Raw genomic sequence first — 17,687 nt, forward strand, 5'->3', positions numbered from 1 at the left:
TTCATCACCAGAGTGCGCTCGGGTTCTCCTCCTCGCGAGTGTAGTCTCGAGACTCGAAGAACGTGCACGAGCGTGCATTGTACAGTGGCTGGTGGCAGAGCGAGAGAGGTGGTAGGCGAGTTGCAAATGGTGAACGGTTTGTGACCCTCGTAGCGTTAACACCAGGTAGGCGGACTCTCCTTCGGACACGGGTCGCCTCGTCGTCTCCAACGGGGCAATTCCCCGAGGTGACGTCGACGTGGCCGGTGATCGTCGCCGGTCGATCAGTCGACCTGATCGATCGCGTCGCGCGACGACATCGCGGATTATTACGTAAAAATTCCCCGCGGACCAAAAATAGACACCTGACTCCGCGCGGTCCACCCCCCTCCCGTCCCGCGCTATCTTACTGTCTTATCGCGGAGAAAAAAAAAGGGGTTGGAGAAAGAGAAACACATTCGCGATAAGAGAGGTCCGCCCGGCGTCGATTTCGCGCGTGCCCCGTGACGAAGTTGCATCGCAACTCGTCTCTGACCCGTCATTTCCGAGAAAGAGGAGGAAGCGGCGCAGACGAAGTTCGTAGGTTAAGGTGCAATTCTTGCTTGAGTGTCAGGATGGCGTCCGCGTCCCCTCTTCCACTCGTTCCTCGAGGATTGTGAATCACCGTATTTTCCACGGATCGTTAGAACTTTAATAGATCTATTGGCGAGCTTGTTAGCGATTTTCTCGTTACTCGTTAGCGTCTCGTTAGCGCATCATCATCCTTCGTCGATTTATTCGATCGATTCGCGTACCCGCTTCTCTTGTCTCTCCAACGCTTTGCAATTCATTTTCTGCTTCTGCCTCTTCCTTTTCCGTGTTTGTGACATTGTGACAGCGGGGGTCCGGTTGTAATCCGTTTCGTAATCCGACGCTTTGTTCTTCCTTCTCGACTTCCGCTCGCAAGACTCGGACGTCGGCTTTTGACCGTGAAAAATGAAGATACAATGCTCAGCACATGCGTCTCTGTCTGTCATCGTGGAGGAATTAACGGTACAAATTATCTCGTAGAGAAGCGAAAAGAAAAAGGACGAAGATAAAAAGCGCGGCAAACGCAACCACGTGCTGCTTAGATCGTACACGTGGTCTCTGGACGTTCCGCAACTCTCCCTTTTTTCTTAAAGAGAAATTTATTTGGGGGCAATAAAAGCTTTCGATATTCGAACGAACGTAAAAAAGATTAATTTCTTGATGCATATTTTCTGTAAAATTCCCTGTAAGCGGAGAAATCTATCTGTCTTATATAATACTTCCGGTTTGCATTTTCTCATTCATTTTATTTCGGCGAACAGCGCGTGTCATGTGTCAAAAAAACAGACGTGTAATCTCAGGTCGTGTAATCCGCGCGAGTGATAACAATGATCTCAATATGTTAACGCAAAACGTAAAATTCAGCAAATAGTTTAAGAAATACAGTTGATTTTAGAGAAAAAAATTAATTTTTTTCTTACATTTATATCTAATGTTTCTAAAAAATACAAGAAGTAAACAATGTAATAAAAAACAGTTTTGATTTATGAAAACTAGAACTATATTTTGAATTTTGTTTGTTTCTGTACTCTTTTTAGTCGTTTTTGAATGGTTTTTGTCAAGTTGCATAAACACACACGTTTACTAGTAAAAGTACCGATTGTCTTATCTCTTAGCATTCTACTTAAAGTTAGTAGCGCGTAATCGTTAATTTTCTTTTACTGCAACGGGCAGGTGTGCGACGTTCGTCTCACGTATGTTTAAGTAAAGCGCGGCGTGGCCGCTTTCTCGAGACCGTCATTCGCATCTGCACTTCTGACGTGAGCGCGAGCGTCAGGTATTCCCCACCTCCATCGCCGTCAGCGATCTCCTACGTAAGGAGACAGGGAGGGCTCGCAGTTTTCCCCGGTGTAGTCACATGTGCATGAACGAGGCCAGCGATCGTCTCGGAGCGGATTCGAGATCGTCTTACTACCGCGTGTCAATCGGTCGGACTTTGAGCTATTTTTCCCCGATTGTATCCTTTCCACGCTTTTCCGCATACTCTCGACGTCGAGTGAAGTAACGAAAGACTAACCAGATTACTCAAGGTAAATGTTGAAGATGTGCGAAGGTTTTTTTTTCTATATCGAATTGAGTCGAGTCACGTAATTTTCATTAACAACATTGTTGTGTTGGATAGAATTTTAACGTATATAGAGAATGAAAAAAGCAATGTAAGAAAAGTGACGTTGATTATGAGTATAATATAATGTTAAATGTAATTTTATAAAGTAGATATATACGCTAGCTTAAAATTAGCTTTAAAATTAATTTTAAGCTAACTTTGTATATATGATTCTAATCTTTTGGATTGGAATGACAGAGATTAAGCTGTATTGAATCCTATCTGATTCGACTCGCATTTAATTAGCTCGCACATTTTCAGCAAGTGCGATACAATGTATAATTTGTAAGGATACGCCTGCGAGGAAAAGAGCGAGCCTATGACTCAAGCGGCCTTCGGTTGCTTAAGTTTACTACCTGATTTTATACGGTGTTTGAAGTGAAAGGAGGTATTAATCTGTGAAAATTTTTCAGCATGCTCTCTCATTACTTTATCTCGATAAGATTTTCGAATCGTACGGTCTGATCTCGCTGAAAAGAAAAAAAAGGGGGCACGTACGTGACGTCAGGTGCTCCGCCTCCGCGGATGATACGCCGCGATTGGGAAGCGGCATCTAATTTGATTTCGCGCCGCTAAGCAAATAATAGTTTTTAAGCGAGCATTCCGGATTCGTAATTAGTATCTACCACGTTCGAATTTGCTCTCAAGGTTTCGAGTTAATGTAGCGTCCATAAGTATTCGATAAACATTCCACGTAAATGTCCGGTGTGCGACCGTTCGAAATAAAATACGACTGTCTGGCGCTCCGAGCAGCAGTGAGATTTTTCTTGAAGAAAAAAAAATAACAGCGTTCCTCCTTTACGCCGGGCAATAAAAAATATGTTTCAAAATTTTTTTATCTTAAAATGCTATGTGTATCTGGTAGACAGAATGACGTCTGCCAAGGCTTATCTGGACTCCATGACGTCGATAATGTAAACTTTGGCTGCCTTACCTCTGGTACCACATTTTTTAGCCGCTTTTCAAAGGAAATACTCTAGACAGCGTTTCGCGAATTATCACAAACAAACGTGTTTACCCGCAACGTTTTTTGACGTATTACACAATTTTACATTTGCATAAACATACGAGTGTACATGCCCTCTTGATAACATTTTTTTTAATTTTTGCGCGGAATATTGTCGCGCAGTTTTTTTTTCGAAAACAGCGTTACGCAATCTGGAGACCAGCCAGTTCTTAGAAATAGAACGGTAACGTCTCAATATTTATGGTACATTTATTAAAGCGGAGATATTTCATGATATCATTATCAATCAATTGTACCGATAATATAAATGACGTTCTAACTCTTAAACAATTTTATATAGCAATTTTTTTATTTTAGATTTCGCGAAATTGTATAGAATAATTAGACGCCATTGGTGCACGGGTAACACGTATAATTAAACGTATAATTCTTTTATATTTAATATACCCTGAAAGAAATTTACTAGAAAAATTTACTGAAATAAGTATTTTTTCAAACAGTACCAAGCAGAAGTTTTGTAAAAAATAAATAATATTTATTTTAAATAAGATAATATTTTCTATAATTTAGAAAATGCATTATACATTTTCTGAAAATAAAAAAATATTTATTACAATCTAGTAAATTTTTTTTTTCAGTGTATTATACATAATATGGTGCAATTATATTTCTACGCACCAAGATAATGCATAGTGAATACTGCGAACACATCTATACACTGACTAGGGTTTTATTTAACCTGTGCACAAACAAGCGCACATATACACGCATATTGCAACATATGAGAGTGTCGCCTAGATATACCAATCATGCTTACACAATTGCAAAATACGCCTTCAGTATTTCCCGGCGTATTTCTTAGTAATCAATGGACATGGTACACGCAAGCAAAGTCTAGAATTTCAGTGATACAACGAGAACAATGATAAGGCAACAGACGGAAGGAGATAAGGCCAGACGAATCAAATTGTGATTTTACGTTCAAGATTGGCTCAACACACATTCGCACTGCGCTTATCAAAGTTTATATCTCGATTAATGCCTCACGACCAAGCGAGACACTTGAAACGCTGAATTTAAATGCAAGTGCGTTTCTTCAGGCGTATCGCGTATCCGTTTAGTCACTTGAGAAATTTAAATGACGCGTGAAATATTAAATATGCATTATTGATAATTAAGTTTGCACAGTTTTACACACACAAGTTAGCCTATTTGCATCTCACCTTTGTATCGACGATATGCAGCAAGATAAACCATTGAAGTGACCTTTTACCGTGTCGTGTATTCTCCAGGTGAAAATGTATAAGGCAAGGACAATAGTCAGTACGCTGGCCCCCTTGGCGCCGCGCATATGCGGGCCCGAAAGATACGCATCCTGGGTGGTGCGCAGTCATCCGTTGACTAGGACCAGCCAGGTAATCCTTACGGAGCCCCCGCGCAAGTGGCACAGCAGCCAGGTGGCAGCCGAACCCTTTTTGAATGGCAGCTCCAGCTCTTACGTGGAGGAGATGTACAACGCGTGGCTGCAAGATCCGAACAGCGTGCATGTGGTAGGTAAACCTAGTTGCATTCTCGAAAAGCAAGATTTGAAATCAATGTCTATGGGAGAAATTAAAATTAATTAAAGTTTGTTAATAAGACAGGAAAAGAATTTATAGCTACTGTATTTTTATTTAGATAGAAGCTACTTGATTATGCCGTTTGTTTTATATATTATAGATGGAAAGATTCTTCTTACAATTTATTTTATTTTGTTTATTCGTAGTCATGGGATTCATACTTTCGAAACAGCACCGCTGGAGCTTCCCCAGGACTCGCATATCAGGCACCACCATCCCTCGCTCCAAATTTCAACCAGATACCACTCGGAGCGTTGTTGCCCCTAGGTGGCGGAACGCAACTTGGTCAGTCACCTGTTAATGAAAAAATTATTGACGATCATCTAGCGGTGCAAGCTATTATTCGTTCTTATCAGGTACGAAATTTGTTTGTTATATCTCAGTATGAATTTCAACATACCGCTCATGCAAACAAGTATTTTTTAAGTTTTTCAATTTGTTAGTCGTAATTTTATAAAAAATATGCAAGTGATAATAACTTTTAGTTATTGCCACTTACTACGATATTACTTTGCAAAAGATGATTACACTTAAAGGTTAAAAATTGAATACTTAAGTATAGTAAAAATTGCTTTTTTAATATTGCTTTTATAGTAACACTATATAATATTAATTATATAAAAATACTATTCTTATAATTTTCTGCTCCTGCCTATAATTTTTATAAAGACATAATATTTTTTATCTTATTACTATATAACGTGTCTAATAAATTAAATGGGAGTCTGGGAAGAATCTGCTTTTATATATTATATTGATTTATTATAATTTGCATGAAGAATATATATTTTTTAAATAGCGTTCTGAATATGGTTACGTATTTAAATGTTTAAAAAGAATTTACGAATTCTCAGCTCTCTGTCATAATCGAAACAAAAGTTACTACATTATATACTACGTTTTGAAATTTACTGAAATATTACGAATATTGCTATGGCATGCACTGATACATACGTCAATGTATATGTATGCATGTAAATTCCATTGAACAAAATATTTTTGATTTCTTTGTGTCCCAGTTTCATTTACAATATGTGGAATAGATAAAAATGCCTTTTGATAAAGATAACATGCAATATGTGTTACGTGAAATTTACGTAGAATCCATATCCCTGTTTTTGCGCGCACATAAACTTTCTGCGCAGTGTGTCAATATGTCAGTATGAGCCTGGGACATAAAATATTGTCATAATTTCTGCTTACTTTAGGGGCTATCATGTGTTTTTCCAAATTTTCTGATATTTGTTTCATGTGCTGTTGACACATGATTATACAATAAATGCAAATTGAATATACATAACAAATATCATGAGCGAATATTACATAATAGCCTCATATATCATTACACTAGTGGCTCACTGCATCTTCTATCTCAAGCACGTCTTACAGCTTCATATTTTTCCCAACAAAAATGAGATTGTTTAAATTAAAATTTTTAATGTCCTGATTTTTGTCATCCTCTTTTCAATAAATTGGATACTTTTATCAAGGGAGAAGCAGCAGCACACTATTTTTTTTTTTTTTTTTTTTTTAAGTACTCAACTGTAATAGTTGAGTTATATTAAGCTATCTCAATGATTTTTATTTTTTTTTACTGTAGTAAAATTATAATTACGAAAAAAAAGAAACTCATTTCCTTACAAACATTATTGTAATAGAATAATTAATTCTTAATACATGCTGTGTTATATGTATATTAGAATATTTATAAATTAGAAAATTGGTTTGCTAATTCTAATTAGTGCATATAGTCGGTTGTATTGCTTCTTTTTTGTTTAATTGTAATTATGTGTACAGTGTAGTTACGAGAATAGACACATTTATATAAATGTGAGGTTTTTTCGGGATTATTGACGTATAGGCCCGAGGTCACTTAGTTGCCGATCTGGACCCACTGGGTATTATGCAAACAGACCTGATACACACGCATTATGCAGCCCGCAAGGGGTCTCCAGAACAAGTACTACGACAGTACATGCTTGGTAAGGCTTCTTCCAAAGCATTTTCCAACGGGCTTTTCTTTTAAGTACGTGTTTTCTCGCCATACGTGCCATACGTTTGAAGGTGTATGAGATTTGCATTGTACTGGTTTGGATTATATGGTGTATAAATGCATATATTCGAGTCGCAAATTATTTGACACGTTTACTGCAATTTTATTTCGAAACATATTTCTTCAATGTACATTCATTATTATCATTTTACATTATCATCTTTGCATATTAACATCTTCTATCTTGCTAAAAGAATTTTTTTACTCTTGCATAAAATTACAAGCATTTTTTTTAAATAGTTGCGAAAATTGTATGTAATCTTATAATACTTATCTTTAACACGATTCCAGACATAAAGTTAAAATGATTTTTCTCTACAACGTATGGAACGTATTTAAATATTCTATTGAAGTAATATTTATACTTATAAAGTCGATTTAAAATATAATTTATTTTTTTTAATTTTTGCAACTATATTTTTTAATTTCAATTTTAATTTTTTAATATTGAAAATATAATTTCTATAATGATAATTAGAATTATATAAAACTAAATGTTACATATAGAGAAGGTATTTAAGGAGTCTTAATCGTATTGTGATTTATACTGATACTGAAAATGTTCGAGAAAGCATTGTAATTCATTTTAGGAATCATAGAAATGATACGTCCCATCTTTTTCATAATAATACATAATTTAACTGAATATCGCAATTCGAATGTCCATATACATGCAGACATTATCAAATATGACATTTATCATTATGCATTCATCGCGTTTATATTTGACAGAGAGTAAAAATAGATATATACTTATATTTTTCGATAATATGCGAGTAAAATGTTGGAGGTAAGACTAGAGGAATTTCTGTTGACTTTGCATGTATTATTTGTATGTTTTTATATATGTTAATGCTTTTGGACACCTGCACACATACTCCGTCTGGCATGTTTGTCTTCTTAAATTTTATACTAACACGTGCGATTATTTCTTCTTGTGTAAGTTGATAAACAAGGAGATGTCTGAGCAGACTTATCATTCTTTAATTAATTTAACTGACACTATAACGCATAATTGAACAGATGATATAACGCATTAATAATAATAATAATAATAATAATAATAATAATAATAATAATAATAATAATAATAATATTAATACTAAGGAGCAGATAACACATTTACAAAAGTTAAGACGTTAGCGTCTTATCTTAATATGCGCATTTAGTGTCAATTACTGTGATATGATGTTTTTTACAAAGTATAATGATAACTTGCATCAAGCATTATATATTACCTTTGTTTGTGATGCACCTATTCTTTGAAAAGGTAGAACATCAAGCACAGTAATTTATATTTTGATTAAATCAAATGAGAATTTTGAAAACTATTTGGTTCGCATGAATGTGGCATTGAATTGACAGATTCGTGGCCATCATATCGCTAAATTGGATCCACTCGGCATCAACAGCGCTGATCTTGATGATAGACATCCGCAAGAATTACTCTATACCCATTATTCATTCGGTAAGCTTAATTGAACGTGTCTTTGCATAGAGAAGAGTAAATTGTAAAAAGATTGATTTTTGTACAAAAATGCATTATTGATATATTCAAAAACTAATAATTAGAAAATATAATATTTCTTAAGAAACTAAAAATAAGCAAAAGAGATTGTTATGTAACAAAAGTTTTAATTCATTGATTGATCAATTGCATTATATGTAAATGCCTTGAAATAGTTTTTACAGGGCAAAGTTACATTTGCTTATAATGATCGATTGAACAATCGCTGAATTTAAAAAATTAACCATTTATAATTAATAATGATTATAAGTTTATTTAGTAAGATGTATTGCGTAGCCGTATTATATAGTAAGACGTATAACGGATAGTGAAATAAGTTTTAACTAATTGTAAGTCTTCATCGGCGGCAAATTAGAAAAAATGTTTTTAAAAATTGTGATTGAAGTCTTTTCTCAGTCGCAATATATAGTTAAATAATATAATATCTTTATACTTAATTAAGTTGAAATTTGTTACGCTATTTGCTATACATCGTGTTATATAAATTACTAAATAAACTTATAGTCATTATTATTAATTATTAATTATAACAACCTTTTATTTTGCTCATTTTTCGGTTGCTTAAGAAACATATTACACTTTATTATTACAATAACGAACCTTTATATATTAAACTAGTAATTAGACAATACTAACGCAAACGTGATTATGTATCTTGAGTAAATTCTTAAGTAATTAATTTTTTATATAAAACTGATTTATAGGCTATTGCATTTAATTTCTTCTCTCATGTTTAATTTAAATGTGAACAAGTGATATTTTAATTTGTCAAATAATTTATACACATGGAAACATAACATGTATAGTTTAACTTTACGTTATTAATTCATTACGTTAATAATTTATTTTATCGCTTAACTCTTTCAACATAGCACTTTCCCATAACGTTATTTTTTATCTTTTTTTTTCTTTATCACGCGAGCGTAATTATTGTTTTGGTATCATCGATACCAAAAAAAGATATCACTGAAAGATAAAATGTGCAACACGTTTAATTATATATCAGTATAATCAGAGATCTATATAGATTTGATTAATTTATTAAACTGCTTGATCGTTTTATTACGAGCAAATTTAAGCTGAATGCGACGGGCAGTGAGTAAAAAAGCCAAATCCTTGGGGATCAATATTTGATCCAATTGTTAAGTTTGAGTCTAATGTCCACAGGAAAGAGACCACGCACTACTTTCTCGCAGGATCTTCAATACCGGGTAGCTCTCCTAATGAAAAGTATGTAGTAATTGCCACCCAGACTACGGGAATATTCCGTAAAACTCTGTTTTACTTGCGCTAGTATATATTGGGAGGCACTGGTTTATGTTGGGTTTGCACCGAATCAGAGTAGTTTTCAGCCAAAAACCTGTATACAGATGCTTGGGTTCTTCTAAACGTAAACTTTTACCTCGACTATATAAAGATATTTACAGATGACAGGTAGTTTTCAAACATCTTTCGTGGAGGAATTAGAGGAGGGACATTCGAGTATCGATATCACGAATATCTTGACATAGATGGATTCTAAATATAGATTTGGCAAAAAAGAAATTAATTTTGTTCCTCTTTTACTTTCTCTCTTCCTCTGTTAAATTGAAGTGTGTTGCGTATATTATCTCTAACAATTTTGTAACACGTATTTTTTTCTTTTATCTATGTTGTGTTTTTCAGTGCATTTTATATCATCTTATTTGCTGTATATTTTCTATTATATCTCTTTCTAGTTTGTTTAAAACATTTTTAATGGTGGTTGTTTAAACTAACGATGCTTTACTTAAGCTCACGGCTTTTCGTCTACATCAAAGAAATTTGTTTTTCTTTCAGTTTAGTATTTGTTTGCACTGTCGTGCGTATACTGATGTTGTGACTATCAGTACCCTTATCTTTCAAAAGTATACTGCATGTTCGTTTCAGCAGATATTTTGCAATATGTCAAAATATATTTTTATTCAAAAAATATATATGCGATGTATAATCAATATTATTTCTTGAATTGAAAATAATTATTAGACCTTATATTAAAAAGATTGAGAGAATTAATTGTTGGAAATAGTTTTCATGTGCTAAAAAAGTACATTTTCAGTATCAGTTTTAAACGAAACAAAGAAAAAGAAAAATACATATATTTCAACAGATTAATCCACATTATCATTATATAATTATATTTTATTTCCGGATTTATATGCTAAATGGATTATTTTATATTAAATAAATGCGAAATAAATACGCGCGATGTACTTACATATCTAAGTATAATATTACAGGTGTAAGAACTATAGCAACTCTTTTAATTTAACTTATTATATGTGCTTGAAATAAAACGATGTTTTTATTCCAAATGCTTAATACAGAGGAGTCGGACATGGATCGTGTTTTCAAATTGCCATCCACCACATTTATTGGCGGCAAGGAGAAATCGTTGCCGTTGCGTGAGATTCTGAAACGGCTCGAGGCCGCTTACTGCGGTCACATCGGTGTCGAGTTTATGTTCATTAACTCCTTGGAACAATGCAATTGGATCAGGCAAAAAATGGAGACACCTGGAATTATGGAAATAACGAATGACGAAAAGAGGCTTATTTTAGCTAGATTAACACGTGCAACTGGGTAATAACATCGGCGCTAATCAAATATTTAAATTTTAAAATGGTGCTCTAACTCTAAAATTAAAGTTTAAAAAATGTAAATTTATTTCCTTTTTTATTAATTTTTTATTTTAATTTTTGTTATATAAAATTTATACTCGGCAGATATTTTTTCATAAAATATGTAAAAAATTATTATACGCGAATGTGATAAATTATAGAATTCAAGTTAATTTCTCATAGATTTGCTTATTATTAATGTAGATATAAAATTGCTTATTATTAATGTAGATCTAATTGACAAATGTCTTAATCTGAATCATAGATTTGAGGCATTTTTGGCGCGCAAATGGTCTTCAGAAAAGAGATTCGGCTTGGAAGGTTGCGAAATTTTGATTCCAGCTATGAAACAAGTGATCGATAAGTCCACGGAATTGGGAGTTGAGTCGATTGTTATGGGTATGCCTCATCGTGGTCGTCTCAATGTTCTTGCTAATGTCTGTCGCAAGCCGCTGAGTCAAATTTTTACACAATTTGCTGCTCTCGAAGCCGCTGATGATGTAAGCATAAAAAACGAATTCTTGTGCTTTTTAGCTTTGTATAAAGTTTATTATTATACTGCAACTAATTAGTTGGTCCGTGAATTTTAATAATGATTAAGTGGCAACAATTTTAGGGTTCCGGCGATGTGAAATATCACTTGGGCACATATATAGAACGTCTTAATCGAGTGACAAACAAAAATATTCGTCTCGCCGTGGTTGCAAATCCATCGCATTTGGAGGCGGTAGATCCGGTGGTTCAAGGCAAAACACGCGCCGAACAATTCTACCGTGGCGATGGCGAAGGCAAAAAAGTAAGCGAAAGTGTATAAATAAATATAAATGAAATTCTACCTTGAATTCTACTTTTTATAATTATATAGGAATGGTCTAAATCTCTAAATAAGGAAAAATAACTTTAAAATTAACACTAGTATACAACGACAAAATTATACAAGAAATATTAGCACTAAAATTCAAAATCGAATAAGGCTCATCTTTAATTGTAATTTCTACATATTGCTATGTCTTAAATTTGAAAATTATAAGAATCAAGTTGATTTGTTATTAAAATAATTAAGTATTAATTATATTGAATATTTATTAATATATATGATGCAACTATACAATCTTAATTACGTTTATGAATAATAACTTATTTTTACAAATATAATTTTATGTATATTTCAGGTCATGTCTATTCTTCTTCACGGAGATGCTGCGTTCTGCGGTCAAGGCATTGTCTTTGAGACAATGCATTTGTCTGATCTGCCTGATTACACCACTCACGGTACTATTCACATCGTTGTGAATAATCAGATCGGTTTTACTACCGACCCGAGACATTCACGATCGTCGCCGTACTGCACTGGTTAGTATTTACGGATGAGAATCAAGTCTTAATTTTTATTTTCTATTGGCATTGTAACACATTGGATAGTAATGTTTTGTTGAGTTAATACATTTAAATACTTACCTGGAACATTTTGACATGTATGTAACAGCATTAATTATTGTGGATTTTTATTTATTAGATGTGGCCCGAGTGGTAAACGCACCTATTTTCCACGTGAATTCCGACGATCCCGAAGCAGTAATGCATGTGTGCAAGGTAGCAGCGGAATGGAGAGCCACCTTCCACAAGGATGTTGTGATCGATTTAGTTTCCTACAGGCGCAATGGGCACAATGAGATTGACGAGCCAATGTTCACGCAGCCTCTGATGTATCGTAAAATCAAGAACACTTTGTCAGCTCTTGACAAATATGCCAACTCATTGACGGAAAGTAATGTCGTCACGCCTGAAGAAGTTAAGGTGCGAATTCACATATACATATATATAATATATTTTATACAATTATTATTATTTGTACAATAAAAGCGACTATTCCTTGTAGGATGTCAAAGCCAAATATGAGAAAATCTGTGAGGAGGCATATAACAATGCCAGGCAAGAAACACATATTAAGTACAAAGATTGGTTGGATTCGCCATGGTCTGGTTTCTTTGAGGGAAAAGACCCGTTGAAGGTTTCGCCCACTGGTATCAAAGAAGACACCCTTGTACATATTGGAAAGAAATTCTCATCGCCACCACCAAATGCCGCCGAGTTTATCATTCATAAAGGTGAATATAGTAGCGTTAAAAGACGATATATCTCTTTGTGAAAAAGATGTTAAATGAAGGAATCAGAAATGGAATGTAACAAAAAATTATAATTACACAAATATATTTAAAAAGTTTATATAATTTATCAATATACATAATTTATATAGTATTCAATATAGTTAAGACAAATACAATAATTGTTTTTTATACATTTTACAGGTATCGAACGTATTTTGAAATCTCGCATGGAGATGGTTGAGGCTAGAACTGTTGACTGGGCTCTCGGCGAAGCAATGGCTTTTGGATCTCTTCTTAAGGAAGGTATTCACGTTCGTTTGTCAGGCCAGGACGTGGAGAGAGGTACATTCTCTCACAGACATCACGTACTACATCATCAAACTGTTGACAAGGCAACTTATAGACCACTCTGCTACTTGTACCCTGATCAGGCACCTTATACAGTGTGCAACAGTTCCTTGTCGGAATTTGGCGTTCTTGGTAAGATTGTAGTTTCTACAAATATATGAGTACGTTTCAAAGTAGTGATTGTATTAATTTAAATTTATAGTATTTAGAAACTTATTATTATAAACTATATATATTGATTTCCAATACTATCAATACATTTTGAGATGCCATGTACTAAGTGCTTTATAATTTTTTGCATATGTCTTGCATGATTTTATTACAATTATAGGATTTGAGCTGGGTTACTCCATGACGAATCCTAATGCGTTGGTATGCTGGGAAGCTCAATTTGGAGACTTCAATAATACGGCTCAATGTATAATTGATCAGTTTATCAGCAGCGGTCAAGCCAAGTGGGTTAGACAATCTGGTCTTGTCATGTTACAACCGCACGGTCTTGAAGGAATGGTAAAGCTGTTTATTTTCTAATTAATAAATTATTTTGCAATATAATTTACTTCTTGAAACATGGGTGCTTGAAATTTTTATTTCATACTTATTCATCTTTAATCTCTTTAATGAATCTTGTATAAAAGCCACATATAGAGTTACATATAGAATCAACCTAATTTATTGTTTTTGTGCATCACACATACATTTCACAACATAGTATAATTTATTTATTTTGTTTAAAATTTGCATTATTTTTTTATAGGGTCCCGAGCACTCTAGTGCTCGTCTGGAGCGTTTCCTTCAGATGTCTGCCGATGATCCGGATTATTTCCCACCAGAGAGCGAAGAATTTGCTGTTCGTCAGCTGCATGATAGCAACTGGATCGTCGCCAACTGCAGCACGCCGGCCAATTACTTTCACATTCTACGAAGGCAAATCGCGCTACCGTTTAGAAAACCATTGATCCTGATGACACCGAAATCGTTACTCCGTCATCCAGAGGCTAAATCTAACTTCGATCTGATGCTAGAAGACACGCAGTTCCTTAGAGTGATACCCGAAGAAGGCCCGGCGGCTCAGAATCCCAATAGCGTTAAGAAATTGCTGTTTTGCTCTGGGAAGGTCTATTATGACATAAAGAAAGCACGCGCGGAACGGAATATGGACGACAAAATCGCGATTGCGAGAGTGGAACAGGTCAGTCGTTATTTTTAGGATAAGTCTATTGTATCATATTTTGATTGAATTTCTTATTTTAATCAATCCTTTGGTCTTACTGTAGATTTCGCCCTTCCCATATGACCTCGTCAAGAATGAAGCTGCTAAGTATCCCAATGCGGAGTTAGTATGGGCTCAGGAGGAGCACAAGAACCAAGGCGCATGGACCTATGTGCAGCCCAGGTTCCATACGGCGTTAAATGGCACCCGAAACGTAGTGTAAGTATAAACACTGAAATTGAACTAAATGTATGTATGTGTGTGTGTGAATGCACCCATGTTACACTATGTTGCGTTTTATTTTTTACATATCTAGCTGTTCACATGGCCCACTTTTTTTATTTTGTCGTGACAGAACGCGACGCGCCAAAATTTTATAATCATTATATGAAGTAAAAAACGCGCATTTTTTTTTTTAAGTTTCTTTATAAATTACATTTATCTTTTTGTTATTATTCAAACAGTTATTTATCTTTTTCTTTCTTTATATGTTTCGTGAAAATAAAATAAAAAATTTGGGCCGTGTGTTGCAGTAGCACGTCAGATACGAGTGGTCAAGGGTGGTTTACCGGTTTGTTCTCATCACCCAAACCGACTAAAACCACAACTGTATCAGAGCCACAATCAACGGAATCTACTGAACCAAAGCAAAGAACAGTGAGGTAACATCAGTGAGATAATCAATGGAAAATTAATAATTTTATTTTATTATGCTTGTTTCTTGACCCTCTTTAATTTTTAAAAATTTATTAATTTTTATTTAATTTGAAAAATCGTGAAAAAATTGCTAAACTTTTATTACTATTTGTGATTGTATTACTATGATTTTTATTTATATTATAAAATTATTACTTTTATGTAATTTTATTGAAAATGTATTAATTGCAATATATTAAAAATATTGTATTAATTACATTAAAAATATGAATAAAATAATTATATATGTGAAATTATATAGGGTTATTGCCATTATGATAATGTTTGTAATTTCAAGTTTATTAAGTAGATCCAAAATAGTTCTTTTATCAGTAGAAGTTAATTGATATTGTGTCAGTGCGACGTAAATGTATTACATTTTTAAAGTAGATTGCATATCTCAAATTAAAATATTGATATTTTAGGTACGCTGGACGTCCCACTGCATCATCACCCGCTACTGGCAGCAAAATGCAACATCTCAAGGAACTCAAAGAGCTGCTCGATGATTCTCTCAGCTTTTAATGATCCTTTATAGCACTTGTAGAACTAAAAGTTTATTTATTTTTCTCATATTGTAATGTATTTATTACTACAATATTATGCCCTGCTCGACATACACCACACAATAGAGATTACACCGTAGCCATTTAAATGATTTCTTCGCAGTGACGATTCCTACATTTAAGTTTGTACGCGCGCACGAATGTTTCACACTCGTTCATCCGAGAGAAGTAGTCTTTATTTTCTCTTATTTCTTATTTATTTTTTCCCCCTTCTATTGATGCATGTGTACACATGTACACAGTTTGCTTGCAGAGTACAAGCTGAACTGTGATATTTAATTAAATATCAATTAATTTACAATCTTAGCTATACTCATGCTACGATTAATTACTCATCTGTATGTATTTCATTCTTTTACCTACGTTTGAATGTGAATTTTATGCATTTCTCTCTTAATAATCGACGCGATTTCACATGTAAGTTGAATAAGGTGTTTAATGCGTGCGATTGGGTTTGATAGAACAATTTAGGTACACACACACACACACACATATATATATATATATATATATATATTTCAGTTTTACAAATATGTATATTTAAATAAATAGAAAGGAGAAACGAAACAAAAAAGAAACTACGCTAGTCCATTGATCTATGTGAACGTGAAACACTCGTGCGCCTGTTGTGTCCTCTGTACTTCAATCTGTACTTTATTCTGAATTAATTTTGTGAAGTCGATAAGATTACAAAAAGGGAAAGTATTATTAATTTATGCAATGTTACGCAGCGCGTACATTTTAACTTGTAGCAACTGTCCTGTAGTACACTCCGAACCGAAGAGACTGTCTATGGCAAAGGCTTGTCAAGTACATATATGGCCAATTTTTTTTCTAGTGATTTATTTATGCGCCATGAGATGGTTACCAATCACTTTAATTTTTTATCGTCGCTGTTTTTATAAAAAATTAAATGGGTTGGCGGATTATGTAGATGCGTTCTCGACACGCGAAAGCAGTGTGACGTAGCTCTAATCCCTCGAGATCTATGTATCTCGTCTCGAGCTCGGTTATATTGACACGATGTTAAGTACCAGTAATAGAAGTATGTCCCGAACTCAGATTCTCATCCCTGATTTGAATGCGTGTCACGACCGAGGCTCTAATGCTACCCCATGGACAGTGTCTACGGATGCAGCTCAGTAAAGAGTGTTGAGAGTATAAAACAAATTAGTAAAACCTAATATCTAGAATTAATTTTAATAATAATTTAGCCGGGAGAAAGCTGTAAGCCGTGCGCGTAGCAGAGGTGCGTAATATTTAATATTCTTCTATCTGTACCGTTTGAAAGATAGGACGCGCAAATGAAGAAATGAATTTTGAAAAACTACTGTTGCAGCACCTTAACGATAATCAGAAGGAGCATTGTGCGTATCGTAATATTCGTATTATCTGAGAGCATTTGGTGATAAGAAGGTAATCTTGTTATTTTGCTTGATGCGAATAAAACTATTAGTTATGTGATTTATCGATCCACCACGATATTGTTAGAAAGTTCAAACAAAAACCATATAGTACCTACCGTTTTACTTGTTCTTATCTGTTGTATCGTGTGCATATTTATAACAATAACACCGGCACACGTGCTTAAAAAGAAATGTCCCATCAAACAAATGTCTGACACTTACAAATTTCATTGAGTAAAAACGACTTATGATATTACGCCCGATATTGTAGTATCTTGTTGCTGATTGAATTAAATTGTCTCATCGTCTCACATGTTTAGTTAATGTTGTCCCTTTCATAATTCATATAATGGTTTCTTGAAAACAATTCAAAGAAAACATCAGTTCTG

At 34.1% G+C, this 17,687-nt stretch overlaps 1 protein-coding gene across 12 annotated transcripts; it reads left to right on the forward strand.

The window, feature by feature from the left end:
* Nucleotides 1–31: 31 nt before the first annotated feature.
* Nucleotides 32–17,609, forward strand: LOC105838111 (2-oxoglutarate dehydrogenase, mitochondrial). 12 transcript variants are annotated; one of them, XM_012683403.3, is made up of 17 exons: nucleotides 32–165; nucleotides 4,415–4,672; nucleotides 4,888–5,097; nucleotides 8,160–8,262; nucleotides 9,490–9,552; nucleotides 10,668–10,923; nucleotides 11,227–11,461; nucleotides 11,578–11,757; nucleotides 12,134–12,314; nucleotides 12,478–12,758; nucleotides 12,841–13,069; nucleotides 13,271–13,549; nucleotides 13,749–13,927; nucleotides 14,175–14,609; nucleotides 14,695–14,849; nucleotides 15,164–15,292; nucleotides 15,752–17,609. In XM_012683403.3, the coding sequence occupies exons 2-17, from the start codon at nucleotides 4,421–4,423 to the stop codon at nucleotides 15,849–15,851; spliced, it is 3,267 nt and encodes a 1,088-aa protein (XP_012538857.1). In that variant the 5' UTR covers nucleotides 32–165; nucleotides 4,415–4,420; the 3' UTR covers nucleotides 15,852–17,609. The 12 variants fall into 12 exon arrangements, with proteins under 12 accessions (XP_012538857.1, XP_012538858.1, XP_036143114.1 ...); XM_012683404.3 differs by lacking the exon at nucleotides 32–165 and adding an exon at nucleotides 1,765–2,078; XM_036287221.1 differs by lacking the exon at nucleotides 32–165 and having other exon boundaries at nucleotides 15,167–15,292.
* Nucleotides 17,610–17,687: the final 78 nt, after the last annotated feature.

This window comes from Monomorium pharaonis, chromosome 5, assembly GCF_013373865.1.
Source record: "Monomorium pharaonis isolate MP-MQ-018 chromosome 5, ASM1337386v2, whole genome shotgun sequence".
Classification (NCBI taxonomy): domain Eukaryota; kingdom Metazoa; phylum Arthropoda; class Insecta; order Hymenoptera; family Formicidae; genus Monomorium; species Monomorium pharaonis.

Coding starts and splice junctions, on each gene's coding strand:
- LOC105838111 (XM_012683403.3), top strand. CDS start 4,421: ATGTATAAGGCAAGGACAATAGTCAGTACGCTGGCCCCCTTGGCGCCG. Junction 11,462..11,577: donor CTCTCGAAGCCGCTGATGAT/GTAAGCATAAAA, acceptor CAACAATTTTAG/GGTTCCGGCGATGTGAAATA. Junction 13,070..13,270: donor CGAGTTTATCATTCATAAAG/GTGAATATAGTA, acceptor TACATTTTACAG/GTATCGAACGTATTTTGAAA.